Source organism: Chaetodon trifascialis, chromosome 1 (assembly GCF_039877785.1).
Source record: "Chaetodon trifascialis isolate fChaTrf1 chromosome 1, fChaTrf1.hap1, whole genome shotgun sequence".
NCBI lineage: Eukaryota > Metazoa > Chordata > Actinopteri > Chaetodontiformes > Chaetodontidae > Chaetodon > Chaetodon trifascialis.
The window spans coordinates 31,141,215-31,161,229 of record NC_092056.1 but is presented as its reverse complement, the minus strand read 5'-3'; the positions used below and the strand labels follow the sequence as shown (position 1 = coordinate 31,161,229).

Sequence of the window (20,015 nt, the reverse complement as noted above, 5' to 3'; positions counted from 1 at the left end):
GTCATGATTGCTATATTGGCTTGAAAGTGCCTGTTCCATTAGTCTGCCCAGAGAGTGCAATGTAAATGATCCATTTGGCTGACTGGTACATTCCCATCACACTAATGTTAATTAATGTGTGTTGCCCATGATGAACAAAACAAGTGATTCTCACCCAGTCAAACAATTCGAATTAGACCTGCTGTAAACATGCTTTGTGTGAAAGTGGTGTGTGCTGTCACAAGTGCAGCTCATGTGTCCACTGACTTGTTGAAGTTGATGAGCCAGATGGTGACCTCAGCAGGCGCCGCCTGGTCCCAGTGGATGGTGTAGCCTTTGGCCAGCATGATCACTGGCTGGAACTGCTGGTAGTGTTTCCTCTTACCCAGGGCGCCCTCTAGTGTCAGGGGCCGATCAGGATATTCATTCTTCACTATGTGCATGTTCAGGTTTGCCGGGTTACGTGTTTGGACATAGATCTGAGGAAAAGATAACCGTAGAGTCAGAAGACCGATTCTAATACTTCTAATAAATACACAAATAAATTACAATAGATTACAATACATTAAAAAAGCATTATCCAATACCAACATCAATATCATTTTAGATTTCTTCTCATGTCATCTGACTTAAATGGCCCCTGCACTCCATGGGTGTGGGCTAAGCATCTAATGTTTAACTTTCATGGTGTAAAAAATCAATGAATAAATAAAAATAAAAAATAAAGAAGAAGAAGAACGTACAACCTACCTTGGATAATGACTCATTAAAACATGGTTTTAATATTTAAAAGAAGGAATACTAACACAATCTTACAAATGAAATGGAAGAAATGAAATGTGTTACATTTTTCTTAGTCTGGTATGACCAGTGGTTCATGGTAAATAATGTGAGCTTATGGTATTGAGGTCCAGATAGATATTGCTGACATTCCTGAGACAGTTTGGTGACTTCATGACCCTTCTCTACTTGTACTCCTCTTTTGCTACCTTGTAGCGTTGAAGATTATCCCTGAATTGTCTCTTGTGGCTCTAGCTGCAGGCAGCTGTTAGATAGTCACTTTAGATACAACTTATACATTAGACAACTTTTAGATTGTTGGAAGGCACCTTAGAAAGAGCTACACTCGCAGTTTCTGCCTGCTTCCAACCTTTCTGCTAAGCTAAGCAAAATGTCCTGTGCCAATCTGTGTACTGACACTGAGATAACATTGAAATGGTACACTGGTTAACAAAACAACATTTTTCCCAGAACACACTCAACACACTAAATATTAGAAACACCATATTCTCAAAAAATGCAAAAATAGTAAATCATTTGCTTCTTGTTCAAATGTAATTTGGATAATAATTAAATTGAATAATAATTTGAATTGTTGTAAAAACAATTATTAATATGATTACACACTACAAAACATCCACCTATGATATCAGATATTATTATTATTGCATAAATAGACCAGAGACACAGGGAAAGAGTGGTGGTGGAAGGGAATTGGTGGGTGTTCAGGACAGCAGGCTGGATTGGCTGAATGGTTCGTATTGATGTCACTGGAGTGTAACTAAGAAAGAGACAAAGTGAATGATTGATTTGTGAGGATGAATATGTGAGTGAGTTTGACGGCCATGGACCCACCTGTGCATAGCGGCCGCTGCAGATAGCAGCCCTCCAGTCGGGCACATCAATGCAGTCGGGGTGACGGAGCAGCCAGTTGTCCTCTTTAACCAAGAAGGCTCCGGGATACTCACTCACTGAGCCGTCGATATCGTGGAAGATGGTCGTCTTGTCCCCGTCCATCTGCATCTTATTAAACCAGGGCCCCGGCTCCCCAAAAAACACCCGAGACGTGATCTACAGTCGAGGGATGGAGCAACACAGGCATACATTTGAAGCTGCTCATCAAGGGTATTTCTAAAGTATAGTGGAAAGGATATCCAGACGCTCTCCAGTTTCTACTCTCATTGAGGTGGAAACATTTAAAACATGGCTACGGCTCCCAGTAAATGTCATCTATTTATATGCACTGAAACAGTAAACTTCACTTCAAGCTTAATAATTATATATTAGCCCAAGTATCTTTTCCACATTATGTACTAAAAACAAACAAACAAACAAACAAACAAACAAAAATCATATCGCCACATACCAGACAAAATACACACCAATACTGATAAATCTGTCGGTCAGTCTCTTATTGAAATAAACTTTTCTTCTAAAAAATTACAAAATAAAAGTTTTGTTCAGTTCAACTTGTTTTGTTTTGCGTATTTCACACAGAAGCTGACTCACAGGTACGTGGTCGAAGGTGATGTCAGTGACGTTATTGTTGGGGCAGCTCTGCCAAGAGTTGTTGAGCCTGAAGCCAAAGGCACTGGTGTGCCGTCCATCCAACGCTGTGTACTTCCGAAATGTGCAGTTCTGCATGTTGATTGGCCCGTCGTAGATCTGCATGCCCCGGATAGGAAAATCACTGCAGGGAAACACACATCCACACACACGTCAACCCATTAGCAATTTACACTCAGTGCTGAGTAGCAAAGCTCAAAGTAGTATGATGTTGATATAGTGCAGTGTAAAGTAAGTGGAGGTTGTGGCAGTGGTTGGAGTAGAATGCATGAATTTAAGTCCCATCTCATTCTAATTCCACTCTCTAATTTATAGTTGGCTAATATTAACCTGGTTATAACCTGGTTATCTCCATCCATCTTTCCATGCTCGAAGTTATGAGCTTGTGGAGCAGGAGGATAGCATAGATGCTGCTACAGCATCAGTTACATCAGAACAGGAGAGGTTTTTTTTCCCCAGCAGTGGCATTGGTCTTTGTTCATCATCTTTAGCCTAAAAAGTACATTTTCAACCAAACTTCCATCCGGAAATCTTACCTCCTTTACTCATTAGCACACACACTGTATTTGATGGTTTTCAGTAAGAACTGTCTTCATCACACTCATTATCACATCTACTCACAACAGTGTGACAAATCAATAATACTGACATTTGTTTTTTTTCTAGCAAGACTAGCAGCAACAGATTGGGGTAGAGCAGAAAAAAAACAAATTTGGCTCATGAGGAAATGGGTTCAGATGAACTCTTGCAGACTTGCACAGTTTTAACAGTGGAATTAGACTAAAGTTTAAGAATACAGATGATTGTGAAAACAGACTTTCACCACTTACATATTTTACCTAAGTGAATGATGAAACTGTCACTGAAGTACAGACAGAAATTCTCTAGTGGCTATTTACACTGCCTTTGACAGGGAGGCACTAACTGGACCACGACTACTTATCTTAACAAGTGAGAAACTCACAGAATTATCACCAGCTCTGCAGTTCCCTTCAGCTCTATGGAGACACACAACTTTATTGTTTTGGTCTTACTGCTCTGATACTGTTACTGCTCTGATAAACCCACTGTACACTACCTGCCCAGTATCATAGAGAAAAAACTAGAGACAAGCTGGTAAACATTGTGAAACATGATCATTAAAGAACCAGATCATTTTCTCAGGAGTTAGAGGAGACCAAAACAGTAAAAACCTTTGTAAAACCAAAGAGAGAGTGGGAGTCAGGTGGACACAAAATGTCTCCAAACAAATGCTAATGTTGGTCTGTGTCTGCTGGTCTGGGAGACTGGTTTTGGTTTACCAACATGTTAGCCATATGAACTTTGGGTTTATAATATTGCAAATGTTATGTGTGATTTTTTGCTTGTTGAGGCGTTCTAATACTCACTCTCAATGTAACATCTGTCAGTTCAAAAATACATGACTGGTCACCAGCTGGTCGCTAACTTTGGTGTACAGTGGCTATATCAGAGACATTTCACTGAAAACAGCTGCTGCTGGAAACAGCGCTAATCAAAGCTCTAAAGGCTAAACCACAGCAGTGAAATTGTGGGCCCTAAAAACCAGAACAATGTACTCAAGAGGCCAAAAAAAGTTCTGTAGAGTTGAGGGAAACTGCAGAGTCGATGGTAATTCTCTGTGGGTTTGTCACGTTTTCATTCATTGTCAATACAAAATCATATTATGATACTTCTGGTACCATGCCTGATTTTTCGAGGAATTTCCAACTATAAAGTTAGTGTCGTTTTTCTCACAGATATGTCCAGTGTAACCATTCTGTCTGACATGTTCAAGGTCAGACATACCTCAGTGGTGGTGCAGTGAAAAAGGAGAAAAACTCATGATCATAAGTCACATTCTGGTGATTTTGGACTGGGATAAAGAGGTGTATGTAGAACTCACTCCCGAACATTTGATGCCATGGATGGTGATTTCCATCACCATCCATGGCATCAAATGTTCGGTGCAACACAGCATGAGAGCACTTGTGCAATGGTGTGCCTGAGTTCATATAGTTGCATCAAAGAGTGTCAGGCTGAAATGAAGAATCCAGGCAGATGTCCCTTATGCAGACTGCTCTTTCCCCCCACACAATAAAGAAACCTCTGATAATACTGCTGTTGAGACATTCCTTCAGAACCAGAACCGAATCACCGAAGCAGTTTTCAGTTTCTCAAAATGTCATACACAGTTCCAAAAGAAATAGAGAATAGAGATAGAAATAGACACACAGCTAAACAACGACGACAAGGCTTTTGTGTGTGTGATGTCTGAGAAATACAATATCAGCTTATCAGACATACAAAAATACACAGTCAAGTTAGGAATAGGCAAATAGTGGTTAGGGTTAGGGTAAGGCTCCAGGAAATGAATGTAAGTCTATGTAATGTGATGTGATGAAAACCCCTGTGTGTGTGTGTGTGTGTGTGTGTGTGTGTGTGTGTGTGTGTGTGTGTAAGGGTGTGTGTAAGGGTGTGTGTGGAGGGCATGGGACTGATTTCTAGCATACCAAGTCTGGCTCTCACACATACCGGCCTGAACTGATGCCCCACCAAAAATCTATCTTTGGAGTATTAAACACTTAAGTGTTTTCAGCTCAGACCACTCCACCTTTTCCGCTGTCCAACCATTTATGCTCAATGTGTTGTGCTGTGTTCCACACACAAAGCATGAAACATACACTCTGCTCTCTGTCTCTCTGTCTGTCTGTCCCTCTCTCTCGTCACTGCTGACACTGCTTCTTTATGAGGGAGCAAAACAACAGCTTTTTACAGAAACTTTCAGGCCTGCAGGGGTTGAATGTACAGTATTCAAAAGTTTCTAGTGACTGTGGTTTCAACTCCATGTCAAAAGGAATATTGATATCTGCTCTAAGTTTAAACTAGGCAAAAATATGGCTGAAAGGGGAAAGATATTTAGAAGTCATGGTTACATATACAGAAATACTGTTTTAATAGCTTTTCACTGACTACATTGAAATGAGCGTGCTTACATGTGTACTGGTGTCTTGGTTTTTGGTCTTATTCTAGTTCTGATCATATTTGGGGTGTGTTTTTTTCAGGAAAAATCTACAGTTATTCAGCTCCATGTGTACACAAGTCTGTCATTATCCACATTTCTGATTATCTGTAGTTCTGTCGTTGACTCCTCCATATCTATTTCTCTACTGACTGAGTTACCGCAACAGTTTAGTGGCGAAACCTCTTTGGTTTCTAACTGCCTGGACTCTGCTGTATTTAATATTTTGTACTACCAGCTGATTTGGCTGCTCTATTGGATCACCAGTAATGAAATATGAGTAACAATAAAATGCATGCTCTGTTTTACCAGTGTCCAGTTTTCTTTTCTGTGTGTTGATGATCATTTTGTTATTTATCATTTGGGCTGCAAACACTTACATGCCACGTGGCAGGGTTCTGCCAGTGAGATCAGAACCCCCGGGGCCCCATATCCGGTTGTCAGGGACGGGCATCCCACGATTGTCACTTTCACCAACAAACAACGAGTTTTTCACCTGCTGATGAGAGCCATCATCATCTGGAAACGTCCCTCCACTGCACACACAAACAGGCAGAGTTAGAGCCTGGATACCCCAGCAGGAGCAGCAGGGAGTGTAATGACAGTAGCATTGCTAAAAGTACACGTTTAACCGTTAAATTGTTTCATTAATCCCACAGTAATGATATCCTTTACCATTCAAACATGAGAATCAAGACATTATTCAAGCAAATAAAAACTGCACTGTCAGGGTTTATGTAGAGAAATAAATACACATACAGAGACACTGGTAATCAGTAAGTGGACACGCAAAACCAGGCCAGTTTGATACAAACCAGTAACTATTCAATTAATTAGTTAATTTTGTGAGTGTGTGTCATTTTAATGTAAACAGGGAGCATCAATGTAACAGTTCAGACTAAATGATGTAATGAGTATGCAAAAACAATAAAAACCTAATTGTTTTATGTCATTTTCTTAATACACTCTGAGCTGTGAGTGGGTAGGAAGTACTCAATAATCAGTAGGTGATTTGAGGCAGGCGCCATCCCTCTTGTTAGCAAAATGACCAGCTAAGCTGAGCTGCCATTTCCCCTCTCCGTCCTCTAGTAGCAGAGAGAGAGCAGGGGCAGAGGGCTTGTTATGTTGAATATGTAGGTCTAGTCTGCTGGACTCACTGATTCTTTATCTGACTGAGGTTTGTACAAGTTAGAATCTCTGACCCTGACCATGGCTCTGAAATCAGTAGCCTAACTGTGCTGTGTATTGATAAACCCGTGGAGCTGTCTGTGGTGCTGCAGTAGCACACAGACTTGTAATTGTGCCTTTTACTCTCAGTCTGTCCCTTCTGTCTGTTTCGTAATGGATCTAAAATGTTCTCTCAACTATGTACTATAAATACTCAACTCTACACTGTATTATAGTCTACTGTATATACTCTATAGAGTGGTGTCACCTTCATGATCAAAGTGACAGGTAGCAACGTGGAGACGCAGGAGAGCGAGAGGATCACAGAGACACTGGACGGGAAAATCAGACACCTGTAAGCTGAGACCAAATCTGAATAATGAATGTACAGCATTATTCTGTAGCAGTCCTGTGAATGTACAGTGTTTGTCAGTGCTTATAAGGCACAGTAAGTCCACCTACCATTCAGTTTAGCTAAAGCTGAAGCTATTAAACTATAGATAGTTTTAGCTTCAGTTAAATTCTTTCTACATACATACATTACATGTAACTATGTTTGTCTGCACTGTGTTAAATTAATACACTTAAGCCCCTGAAAGCTTGGCTGAACTGACAGCTCAGTTCAGCCACTGTCACTCCACAGTGACAGTGGAGTGCAGACTCCACTGTCACTGCATGCTGAAGCCTCTGGGACAGGTGCACTGCCTGTTATTCACATACTTTGTGAGCTTACTGCAGCATCCTCTGCTGCTATTCATATCATGCCCCGCAACACAAAGATAAACACAGAGCCTTTATTGAGTTATTCAACTATTCAGCCAGCCTTCACTCATTCATTTGCATTTGACCCTCAATATTCAAGAGGAAGTAAAAGGTGAAATCATTATTTGACCTTCTCAGTCATTTCCCAACAAAAAAAGCAAGCAACCCTGGTATCCAAAGGGGGATGCCACCAACTTTGCACATGAAGATCATGTGGCTCTGGTGGAGCAGGTCTGAGAAAATAAATCTCATGAGGTAATCAGTTACTTCAGTTTGGGTTTTGGAGAACAGAAAACATGTTGCCGTTTAAGTGATGTGGGTGTTACCAGGCAAGGAGGCTCTTACAAAGATATGCTGTCTGCATTATAGGAAGCGTTGGAATCAGTGCATTTGGAGCTTGACCCATACTAGACTAAAGGTCAGGAGTCCTCAGCCTATGCTGCATGAAGTGTCTTTTTTAAATGTTTTCAGTGTTCTGTGAGTCCCCACACATTATGGAAGTATAACTGGAGGACCCTTCAAGCACATCTGTTCTTGCTAAACAGATGTGCTCTACCTGTGCACACCTTGGACTTCCATTTGTGAAAGGTGATTACATTTAGATTTTTTTTACATCTAGATTAAGCTGTCTATATTTTAAAACACCATTTTCATTATGAAAATGAAATGTGTCTACATTTGTGTTTTCAGGTTGTTATTGTAGAGAACATACAAACAGTCAAATGTTCTGTCCTCTTTTCAGCTGAAAACAACTCACAGCTAACATCTGGTGAGGAGTAACAGACAGTGACAGACTGACAGCCAAGTTGACCAAATCACTATTTTATGACCATGACATCTGACAAAATCACTGACATTTAAAATGAGTGAACACAGAGAAAGTTAGAGATGACAGAATTGTCTTTTGACTTCACAGTTGACTGTGATTGTGGCTTCAGACTCACCACATACACACACCTGCACGAATATATTAGCAATCGCTGGTTGTTAGGCTGACAGTGGGCAGTTGAAAGATTTTTACCCAACCCTCAATGGCCTGCCATTCGCCATCATTTAGAGAAATCTAAATGGGGGGGGGTCTTACCTCGCCAGAGTGAGGCCAATGCCATTATCAGCAAATCTAAACAAGAAAGAGAGAACATTATTGCTGTGAGCATAATAACAGTCTGAGGTCTCCAAGTACAACACACACACACGCACACGCACACACACACACACACACACACACACACACACGCACACACACACACACACAGTCTGAAGGCGATAAGAAGTTATTAGATAGGGATGAATTTCTTACTTTCATCTGTGTCATCAAATGTGCAACAACCCGTGATATCTGAAACTCAAACTGAGGATTTTCAACTACACTCAGTTGCACCGTAAGTTGACTTCACTCAGACAAACATATGTATATTCATTCACTCGTCACTTGATAAACGTATTGCTCAGTTTTGCATCCATGCATGCATGCAGCACTCACTGGCAGTCATCCAGCCAGACATCCCCTCCTCTCAGCCAGGCTCCATGGTCCTGGTTCTTATAGGCTACAAAGTGATGGATTAGAGCAGGGACTCTGGGTTTGAAGGGGTCAGCATCCTGGTGTGGGCCATATCTAAACAATACAGTAGGACCCACCAGTAGCACAGACATGCAGAGAGAGAGAAAGGCAGAGTTAGCATTTAATGACATTTCCTTATTTGTTGTGCATTCAGGGCTGCAAAATAACAAGTTAATTTGTCGTTAATTTCAGTTAATTATTAAAACAAAAAAATAAGGCACAATATTAACACAGATTAATAATGCTTTGTGATGCCCCTTGACCCCAAATCTCACTTAACATACAACCTTCCACAGTACTCTTGCAAACATGACAGAGGCAGAACATTAAAAAAATGCCATTGAACACCTTTCTGGGCAGTTTCTGCAGTAAGGAATTTTCTTACCGTGGAGTACCTCAAGCCTGAACTATCACCTCAACTCAAAACACGAAGGTCAAATCTAGCACAGCACCTGACACGACCACGAACAACCAGTCTCATTCAAGCCACACTTGAACAGACGTTCAGAGTGAGTCTGCCTGTGACACATTATACAGCACATGCAATTAATTAAGATGAATTAATCACAAAGAATGTAACTAATTAGATGAATTGTTTTAATCACTTGACAGTTATTTATACGATTAGAGTGAAGTGCTCTTTCACTTAAAGTTTTAATCCTTCAGATTTCAGTCATGGTTGATTTTGTGACACCTGTAATTACAGCAAATGTGTTTTAATTATGTATCCACCACAAACACTTGGTCTATAGTTACTACTACTCCTCCTACTACCAGGATGGAAGTTAAGACTGGATTAGTACCCCATCACTTCATCAGATGAAAATTTATTGCACTGTTTTTAGCCTTGGCTTAAGAAAAACTGATCTTGAATCTGTGCAATATAAACCACCTGATCTCTATGCCTACTCACCTTGACCAATAGCCAGTCTGTATAGTGCATTGAGACTTGCTAACAATCACCATTTCCCCAGACATCTCACCATTTAAACAGTTAATCATGAGAGTTTCATTCTGATTGGATAATGATCAAGATCAAGAGCCAGTCCAGTCTTTGTGTTGTACTTCTGTGCAGTCTGACATTAAAAAAAAGGGCCCTTTCATGCTCAGGTGCCCCTGCACATGTACACAGACTGCCCGTGTGAAAACACAGTAATAATGAACTATGAATGAATGTCGTCTTCTGTATTATATGAAAATTGTTTCACAGTGTATTTCTTAATTTAAAGTACTATTAAAGTACCTAAAAAGTTAAAAAAGAAAGAATTGAGCCTACAGTTCTCCTGTTTCTGTCCAGTGAGAACCACTTTCCATTGCAAATTCATTTTGACCTTTTTTCAGCCAATGCAACCTCTGGGAAAGCTTTCTGAGAAGGACATGTCCACACTTTGAAGAGCATCACTGAACTGCAGAGGGAGTGGTGTGTAGGGTGTATTCATATGAAATGCTGAGGTCAGGATGACACATTGGTCCTTTCACACTGATGACATGGGACTGTTACACAGACTGCTGTTCTACTTGTGTACTTCTCCTTGAGTTGATTTCAATGCAATTAATCTAACTTAGATTTAAAGTGACACTCCTACTGTGGTTCTATATTATACCAAATACCAGTTTGTCAGTTACAAAACATCAACAAGAAACATGACCAGTACAGATTGCAAATTCATCATGCTGAATTACTGGGTGTGATATAACTTCAGCGCATCATACAGGGTGTTTGTTTGTTGCAGGGTGAGGAAATTTACAGAGTCTGACCTTGCTCCAACCAGAGACAGGAAGGGTCTCTTGTCCTTGTCGTTTGCCTGGGTGGTCTTTACTCCATTATCAAGGATCATTCCAGCCTGGAACGGAGAGAAGAAAAACTACATGTCAAGCAGGATAAAACAATAAAACACAAATGTTGAAGAATAAATCAATGTTAGAAATAAGTTGTCCTGATGAAACAAATTCAGAAGTTGACTGTGTTCATTCATATTTTGTACTACTCTCCAACACAATCTTGTCTCTATTTTTAATGTGAAATGCATGTGAATAGAATATGAAACCCTCTACAGGCTTCCAACTCAGGCTGCACTGCAGTTATTGGAATTTTTATTCAGTGACCTTTTAGTTGAGCTGAACACCATTATTTTTGTGTTATTTCCTCCCTTCGTGCAGGAAGAGTGTGTGAGTGTACTTGTTAAACATATTTACTCACTTCTTCAAGCATTAAATCAGACTTAGGTTTTTTTCTTTTGTCACTCTATCAGACACATGTTGGACATCCCAGCATCAGGTCTGAAAGGACCAGTATGTAGGATTTAGTGGCATCTAGCAATGAGGTTGCAACCGACTGATTACCCCTCACCTCGATTTCCAAGCATGTATGAGAAGCTATGGTGACTGTGAACTTGATAGAAGTGTTTGGTTTGTCTCTTCAGGGCAACTGTAGAAACATGGTGGTGCAACATGGTTGACTCTGTGGTAGAGGACTCATTTCCTCTGTAGATACAAAGGGCTCATTTTAAGATAACAAAAATGCCATTCTTATATGCAGGTGATTATACACTAATGAAAACATACTTAGGAACTTATGTCCCTCTCTGCCCATAGATCCCCCTGACTTCTACACACTGGAACTTTACCTCTTTCATTCGTATCATCAATTATAGTGAATACCCTACCAAATGTTGTGGCCCTGACAGTGTTCACGGTACTGTAGATTTAATAAAGATGTCTATGAACCTTGACTTGCGCGCTTCTTGTTCTGGTGCTAAAATGTAATTGGGTAATTGCTGTAAGGGAGCTGTAACTTCAAATAACCAGGCTTGTGTGTGTGATTGTTCGTAGCAGCATTAAGAAGTAGTTAAGAAGAAGGCAGACGGACACCAAATGAACTGACTGCAACACAGTCCTGTGATGTCATAGACTTTTCAAGCTCTTACGGCAAAGATGTTAGCAAACATTGACAGTTTGCCCCATTAAGACTAATACTCTGCACCTAAAGCCTTTAGAGTGCGATGTCTTTTTACTGCCTTTCCAAAGCTAACAATATAACTACAAGAGGAAACATAAGAAAAAATATTATAACAGATTAAACAGTGTGTTTCTGTGTCCCCTAATATTATCATCAGATTTCATTAAGTGGCACTGACTTAGCAAGATGTAATGTATGTAACCTGATATCACTCATGTAGCTGTCAACTGCATATTTAACACTCTTTGACAGGTTTCTGAGTTTCAAATGAGCAAATTGGAAATAATAACAAATGCAGGTTCAAATATATTAAGTGTCTGGAGTGCTGCCCGAGGCATCGAAGGTCAAAGATATTAAATGTTGGTTTTGGCTTTGCCCCTTACATTGAGAGATTTCTCAGAGGACTATGTTTTAATGATATATGGATTGTAGATGGTGAAATCCCTGAAATTCCTGCAATTGTGCATTGAAAAATGTTGATCCTTTCACAAAGTGGTGAACCTCTCTCCATCCTCCCTTATGAAGGACTGAGTCTTTCCAGGATGCCCCTTTCATACCCAATCATGATGCTATCACCTGTTACCAATGAACCTGTTTACCTATGGAATGATGTAAAAAGGTGTTTTTGGAGCATTCCACAACTTTCCAAGTCTTTTGTTGCAACAGTCCCAACTTTTTTTGGAACGTGTTGCAGGCATCAAATAAAGAATGAGAGTATATATACAAAAAACACACTTAGAAGTCATTTTGAACTTCTGTTTTTGTTCCGTATTCAATTGAATTTAGGTTAAAAAGGATTTGCAAATCATTACATTCTGTTTTAGTTTATCTTAGTTTATTATAGTTTTAAAGGATGGGTGTAATGAGTTGGTTATTGCTTTTTGATTGGACAAATTCCAAGCTAGATGTTAGGTCTTTTATTTCCTTATGAAGCAGCACGCAAGCAAGGGGATCAAGTATTTTTATTCATGCTGGACAGGACACTATCCTAAACCTCTCTGTCTGTGGATAATAAAAATAAATGGAAATGAGTGCTGCCATGTTCATCACATTTGTTGGGGTCTTGCAAGGCAAGGCAAGGGAAGACAAATTTATTTGTATAGCACAATTCATACACTAGGCAATTCAAAGTGCTTTACAGAAGCATAAAAATCATACATTTTGATTAGAAGAGAACAAAAAAAAAAATAAATAAAATACAATTAAAGGAAAATTAAAAACAGACACCAGTAAAAGACAATAATTTAGCATTTAAAATGATTAAAACCATTGAGCAAATACATTTACTTTAAGTAAAAGCTGTAGCAAATAATAATGTTTTCAACCCTGATTTAAATGAACTGACAGTTGGTGCAGACCTCAGGTGTGCAGGGAGAATGTTCCACAGGTGAGGAGCATAATAACTGAAAGCTGCTTCACTTTGTTTGGTTCTGATTCTGGGAACACAGAATAGACCTGTCCCTGATGACCTGAGAGGTCTGGATACCGCATATGGAGTTAATAAATCTAGAATATATTTTGGTCCTAGACCATTTAATGCTTTGTAGACCAACAGTAAGATTTTAAAGTCTATTCTTTGACTCACAGGAAGCCAATGTAATAATCTGAGGACTGGTGCGATATGGTCCATTTTTCCGGTGTTTGTAAGGACTCGTGCAGCAGCATTTTGGATCAGCTGTAGTTGCCTAATTGATTTTTTGTTTAGGCCAGTAAAGACTCCATTGCAATAGTCCAACCTACTGAAAATGAATGCATGAACAAGTTTTTCCATGTCTTCTTTGGACAGACATCCCTTAATTCTGGTTATATTCTTCAGGTGGTAGTAGGCTGATTTGGTAATCAGCTTTAAATGGTTGTTAAAATTCAGGTCCGAATCAATAATTACACCAAGATTTCTGGCTTTATCTGTTGTTGTCAGTGACATGGAGTTAAGTTGAGCACTGATCTTTGACCTTTCATTTTTGGGGCCAAAAACAATCACTTCTGTCTTATCTGCATTAAGCTGAAGAAAATTCTGGCACATCCACTCATTGATTTGATGAATACACTCACTCAGTGAAATGGACTGTAGTCATGTGACGACACAGAAATATAAAGTTGTGTATCATCTGCGTAAGTATGATAAGAAATATTATGATGCTCCATAATCTGAGCTAGGGGCAACATGTAGATATTGAAAAGAAGTGGTCCGAGAATGGACCCTTGTGGCACCACCATACATCATCTTTTTTCATTCAGACACATGCTCACCAATTGACACAAAGTAGTCTCTATGTTGTAAATAGGATTTGAACCAGTGTAGTACAGTGCCAGTAAGTCCCACCCACTTTTCCAGTCTGTCAAGAAGTATGTCATGATCAACCGTGTCAAAGGCAGCACTGAGATCTAATAATACTAAGACTGAGGTTTTGGAAGCATCATTATTCAGATGTATGTCATTTAAAACTTTGATAAGTACAGTCTCAGTGCTGTGGTGTGGACGAAATCCAGACTGAAATGCATTAAAAAGATTGTTCTGCATCATAAAAGCATGCGTTTGTTGAAAAACAACCCTTTCAATAATTTTTCCTAGAAACGGAAGATTTGATATTGGCCTGTAGTTACTTATTACTGAAGCATCCAGATTAGTCTTTTTCAGGAGAGGTTTTATTACTGCAGTTTTCAAGGCCTGGGGAAACTGACCGGACTGAAGAGAATTATTTATTATCTGCAACACATCTGGAGCTATGCAATTAAAAACATTTTTAAAAAACTTTGTTGGCAGAGTATCAAGGCAGCATGTTGTGGATTTTAACTGTGATACAGTTTCTGTCAGCCTCGTACGATCTAGAAGGTTAAAATGTGCTAGATTAACTGGAGAACAAGAAGGCACAGATGGACTTATCATTTTGCCTGAGTTGGAGCTGCACACTGTTTGTCTTATCCTTGAAATTTTATCTGTAAAAAAGGCTGCAAAATCATTGCATGACTTGTTGGACAGCAGCTCAGGAGGGACTGATGCTGTGGGGTTTGTCAGTCTGTCCACAACAGAAAACAAAGTGCGGGCATTATTACAGTTTCTGTTGATAATCTCTGAGAAGAATGCTTGCCTTGCCTTCTTTAGTTCATGGTTATAGGTGTGGAGACTGTTTTTGTAAATTTCATAATGAACCTGGAGTTTGGTTTTTCGCCACCTGCGCTCTGCCTGTCTGCAGACTCTTTTCTGGACTTTGATCAGTGTGGTGTTTCTCCAAGGTGCCTTTTTCCTTCCTGACAAAACTTTGGTCTTAATTGGAGCGATGGAGTCAATAATAGTCATAACTTTGGAACTGAAATCATTTACAAGGTCATCAGTTGACGCTGAGGGCAGTGTTGGTGATGGTGTAAAAGACTGAGTGAAGACTGCACAGGTGTTATCATTAATATAACGCTTTTTGATTACCTCTGTTCCACTTTTTTTATGAATAGCAGGTGTGGCCATTTTAAATGACACACAGTAATGATCAGAAAGAGCAACATCAGTCACCATAACCTCAGAGATATTAAGCCCTTTGGAGATAACCAAATCTAATATATGCCCTTTGTTATGTGTTGAATGTGTTACGTGCTGAGATAGGCCAAAATGATCCAGGATGTTTAGAAGTTCTTTAGCACATCCATCTTTGAGATTATCAACATGAATGTTGAAGTCACCCACTAACACAACACAGTCAAAATCAATACAAACAACAGACAGTAGATTGGCAAACTCATCAGAAAACTTTGCATTGTATTTAGGGGGCTTGTAGATGGTTATGAAGACTGATCGACAGGGAGACTTTGATTGAGTGGCAACATATTCAAAAGATTCAAACTGACTGTAAGAGACTCTCTTGCATTGAATGCTATCATTAAACAAAATGGCGACTCCACCTCCTCTCTTATGCATTCTTACTTCACTTATGAAACTGAAATTCGGAGGGGCTGACTCATTGAGAACTGCTGTGTTGTTATCTTGTCCTAACCAAGTTTCAGTTAAAAACATAAAATCAAGCTTGTGCTTGATGATAAAGTCATTGATTAAGAATGATTTGCCTGCCAAAGACCTAACATTTAAAAGAGCTAAGTTAAATGTGCTAAAAAGTCTAACATCCCCATTTTTTAGAACATACTGTGGCTGACACGGAATACATGTTAAATTCGATGATGTGATGTTTCTGGAGAGATGGACCGATCTTCTCCTCCTACCTAAGGAGACATGAATCAATGAAGCTTCCGGCACAATGGGCCCTGGCTTTTCCTTGGAAAAGTCATCCCTCATGGTTAGAGCATACAGGCGGGGGGAGAGTTGGTTCTCCTTCATGTTTTGGTGTTTGCTGCTTTTGTTTGGATTCCTCTTGTCTCTTGTCCTTGGGAGTGGGAACAGTGTGACGCAGGAAGAAAGATAGGTTGGAGGCAAAAAGTTTTACTCCTGACTTGTTTAGGGAAAGTCCGTCTTCTTTGAAAAAATGTCTGCGGTCCCAGAAAAAGTTGAAATTGTCAATAAAATGCACTGAGTGGACATCACATGCAGTTGAAAGCCATCTGTTAACTGCCAACAATCTGCTGAATCTCTCTCCTCCTCCTCTGACTGGTGGTAAAGGCCCACTGAAGAAGACTTCAGCATTCAGAGAGCTCACTGCATTTAGCAGTTTGCAATACTCATGCACCTATTCATTTTGAAAGCGCAATGACCGAAGAGGAAACTCCAAATCTCAACTGTCCAATGGTGTGACATCATCACTCGACAGACTCGCTCGTTTACAGGGCTGGTCCCGTTTTACTGTGGCCCAGCCAAAAAGTCACCAGGAGATGGAGTTTTTAACCAACTTACTGAAATAATATTAGCGGATTAAATTTACTAGTAGCAGTTGTCATTTCAGTCTGCAAAATCAACAACCATTGGTTAAAATTAAGAAGCCTGTTTTTGCTATCATTCTAAGTTTTATTCTGTATGTGCAGTGCTAGATTGCAAAGCTTCACAGGAGCAGCAACAGTAACAAGTCATGGTACAGCTAAGATCTGGGTGGTTGGTCAGACTCATTGGGAGGCAACCATTTAGTCACTGTGCAAGCTAATGAGCTTAAAGACAGTAGGGCCTGCAAAGAGCTACTGAGTTCAATATGAATCTGAGTAGGTTTGGCAACCCTTAGACATTTTGCTTAATAGAGTTTTAAGGTGGGGTAATGAGATACGTCACTGACTTTTAGTCAAGGACAAATGTAAAATCTTGCCTAGTGGAGCTTTAACTACTCCCATAACAAGGCTGGAAACATTCAATGCAACTTCTATCAAAGTACCAATGCTAACAAGCAACCCCCAGTTGTTTCAAAGCTCTTAAAGCACAATAGTACAACTTTTTCTTACATGAAAGAAAAATAGTCATAATGATAACAGCAATCCTCAGCCAGTTTGTGGCTTCAAAACAAAGACGCCACCACTGTTTTGCTGCTCTGAATGCCCAACCTGCATCCCTGACACAACCTCTTCTCTCACAAACATCCTGGGGTGGAAGCCTGACATGAGTTATGCTCCCATTAGGATGATCCAAATTAAAAGTGAAGAAGGGAGGGATAGAGTGAGATGGGAGAAAAAAGGGATCACTGTTAGGGGCAGAGAAAGGAGGGAGATAACAATAACACTTCCTCTCCACCAGTGCCTCATAAATCTCTCTCTGCTCGAGCTGTACTGTGCTGTGCTTGATGCCGCAGGCGCCTCCAAACTCTCTCCTGTCCTCTCCATCTCATCTATCTCCTTTGGCTCACTTTCCTCTCTCTGTGTTGTCTGGCCTCGATTTTGTTATTTTCACTATTCACCCACTGCTCCTCTCTTTGTTGCTTACCAGGTCACACGTGACACTTTGTTTTTGTCTCCCCTTAGCTCTTGATGATAGAGTGATTTCAATATTCAAAATAAAGGCTGATATATCACAAATGTCTTAGCTTCTGGTTAAACATGGCTAAACCCATGTAGGCTGCTGCAAAAACAACACCAATAAATCAGCAGAGAATATTTTTAGGTCGCTGTGATGTACTGACTTCTAGTAATGGAAAACCATGAATAGTAATCTATATCACTTCAGGAACCCTGGGACAATTACTGTTATTCTTACTGTGAGACATTTAGTGAAATGGTGTCCAAATACTGTCTAAGAGGCTTTTCTGCTCATGAATGAACAAAAGAAGTCTCAGGCAGAGATATCCTGACCTATCCTGTGCTTAATATGGGTCAAGGTCCAAAAACCTACACTGTCCGCTTCCCAAGTGATGATTCCCTCCATTTGACCCCTCTTGCCTGGTAAATGCCCACGCCTTTCAAATGCCACATCTCTCAGACTTTGTCTTATTCATTTGTAGTCCCCTAGCCCAAACTGAGTTAACCCTGATGACATCACTGTGACATCACAAAAACCATAGAAGACATTTAACAAGTGTTTTCAAAGACCTACCTGCACAAACCAAGACTATATACTGATGTTGATGTTTTGGTACTTAGGTCATAATCATCATTTCTTATGGAGGTGTCAGGTAAACTGGGTTTACTACACATCCTGGTAAAACATGCCAATGGTAAAGACATTTCAGCCTTGGGGCAGCACACATCATCACCAGTGAGGAGAATGAGACCAGTAACACATTTGTTTTATTTGTTTAGTTTGGGGACAGTGCGCTGAGAGGTGGGCAAGTTGCCAGTTTACCAGCGCACTGTAACTGTGCCGTGGTCCATCGTTAGGTCCTGTATGCATCTGCAACCACTGAAAAAGATTTCACCCATGTGACAGACTCAATAACAGGTACTAGCCAGGTAGGATGCTCACTCTAGTTTAGTGGGTGCCACATCTTTTGTTTTGTTTCTATCACCAAAGAAGCATTATTGCAATATATTACTCTGTAACTTATTTTTACCCCTGTTGCATTTCCTGGCCTGTCAAAGAGGACCTGAGCTCAGGAAAAGGCTTTTTATATATGAGTCTGAGTGCGACACCCAGGTATGAGCAATATGACCTGTTTTTCAGCCTAATTAAGAGTTTTGTCAAATATCTGTAGTTTTTCTTCTGTGTAATGATTAAGATGAATGAGTCATATCATAGTTATCTTGATATTAATTGGTAGTTTTGTTGGTATGATCCAGTGTGAAGCGCTAACCATGTGGTAATAATAGTTCTGACTACTATTAGTCCCTTTCTTCCTCCAAGCCTCTGTTCGTCCTCACACTCACCCTGTAGTTGGAATGGGCTCTGTTGTTGATGAATTGGCCCATAGGTGTGTGCTCAGTGTGTCCCGGGGAGTACAGCCCCTCTGAGGGGCCAGTGGGCACATGGTGGAAGATGAACCAGAAACCTGTTTCCTGAGAACACACAGACATATGAGCATAAAAAACTATAAAAGTAGAACAACAAAGAAGCCGTGCACATGTTGAGATCTCTTTTCTCTGACACAAACATGCACACTCCCACACACACAACTACAGCCTCCACTTTGCCACTCTGCATGTCAGCCTGTCTGCTTTTCTCACAGGTATGTAAATGAGAATAGTTATTACACTGGTGAGGATAAATGAGACTCCATTCTACCTGACATATCCTTGTGAAATCCCAGAAGTACGATCATAATTGGCACTCTATCATAGAGAAAGTGCAGGAGTGCCTCTGTCTGTTGTCTACCTGATTCTGAAGTTAATAGGAGTACACAGCCATTAATCTGACATGGCAACATGGTAATGAGACAGACCTCCACCTGGAGAGACATGGTGGAGGGGAAGAGAGAGGGGGTGAAGGAAGACAAAGTGAAAAGCCCAAGTGAGAAACTCACCTCTGAGCCAGCAGCAGCACAGTTGATGAGGTTGTTATTGGGGTTGGCGATCCAGAAAGTTGAAGTCGCGCTATAAAGAGGGAGAGTGTTGGAAAGGAAAAAGAAGAGTTTGATCATTGGATTTCACACAAACAGTTTTAACCTGTGATAGAGTAAACAAAGAAAGTGTGAACACTGCAACTAACAACAACAGCAACTGAGGGAAAGACCTTTTTTTTTTTTAAATTCACTCCAGCACTGTTGGTACACAAAAAGACTACAGTATCATTTAATCACATTTTGGGGATTTATTTTTTTTTCCTTGGATATCAAATCTAAATGGTTTTCATGGAGTCTAATGGTGTTTTCTTGCCTATCCTCTTAGTGGTGCCTTACATCTCTTATTAAGTAAATATTTGTATTAATTCAGTCATG

The 20,015-nt window shown here is 40.1% G+C and overlaps 1 protein-coding gene across 1 annotated transcript in view; it reads right to left on the bottom strand.

The window, feature by feature from the left end:
* Positions 1-20,015, bottom strand: part of cemip (cell migration inducing hyaluronidase 1) — a 178,845-nt gene that overhangs the window by 16,543 nt on the left and 142,287 nt on the right. Inside the window, exons 15-23 of the mRNA XM_070966034.1 lie at positions 19,602-19,671; positions 19,009-19,137; positions 10,593-10,678; positions 8,757-8,888; positions 8,358-8,393; positions 5,725-5,880; positions 2,269-2,449; positions 1,615-1,830; positions 247-458 (exon numbers count right to left, since the gene is read on the bottom strand). Of these exons, the coding sequence (XP_070822135.1) occupies positions 247-458; positions 1,615-1,830; positions 2,269-2,449; positions 5,725-5,880; positions 8,358-8,393; positions 8,757-8,888; positions 10,593-10,678; positions 19,009-19,137; positions 19,602-19,671 (1,218 nt within the window). The remainder of the gene's footprint in view (positions 1-246; positions 459-1,614; positions 1,831-2,268; positions 2,450-5,724; positions 5,881-8,357; positions 8,394-8,756; positions 8,889-10,592; positions 10,679-19,008; positions 19,138-19,601; positions 19,672-20,015) is intronic.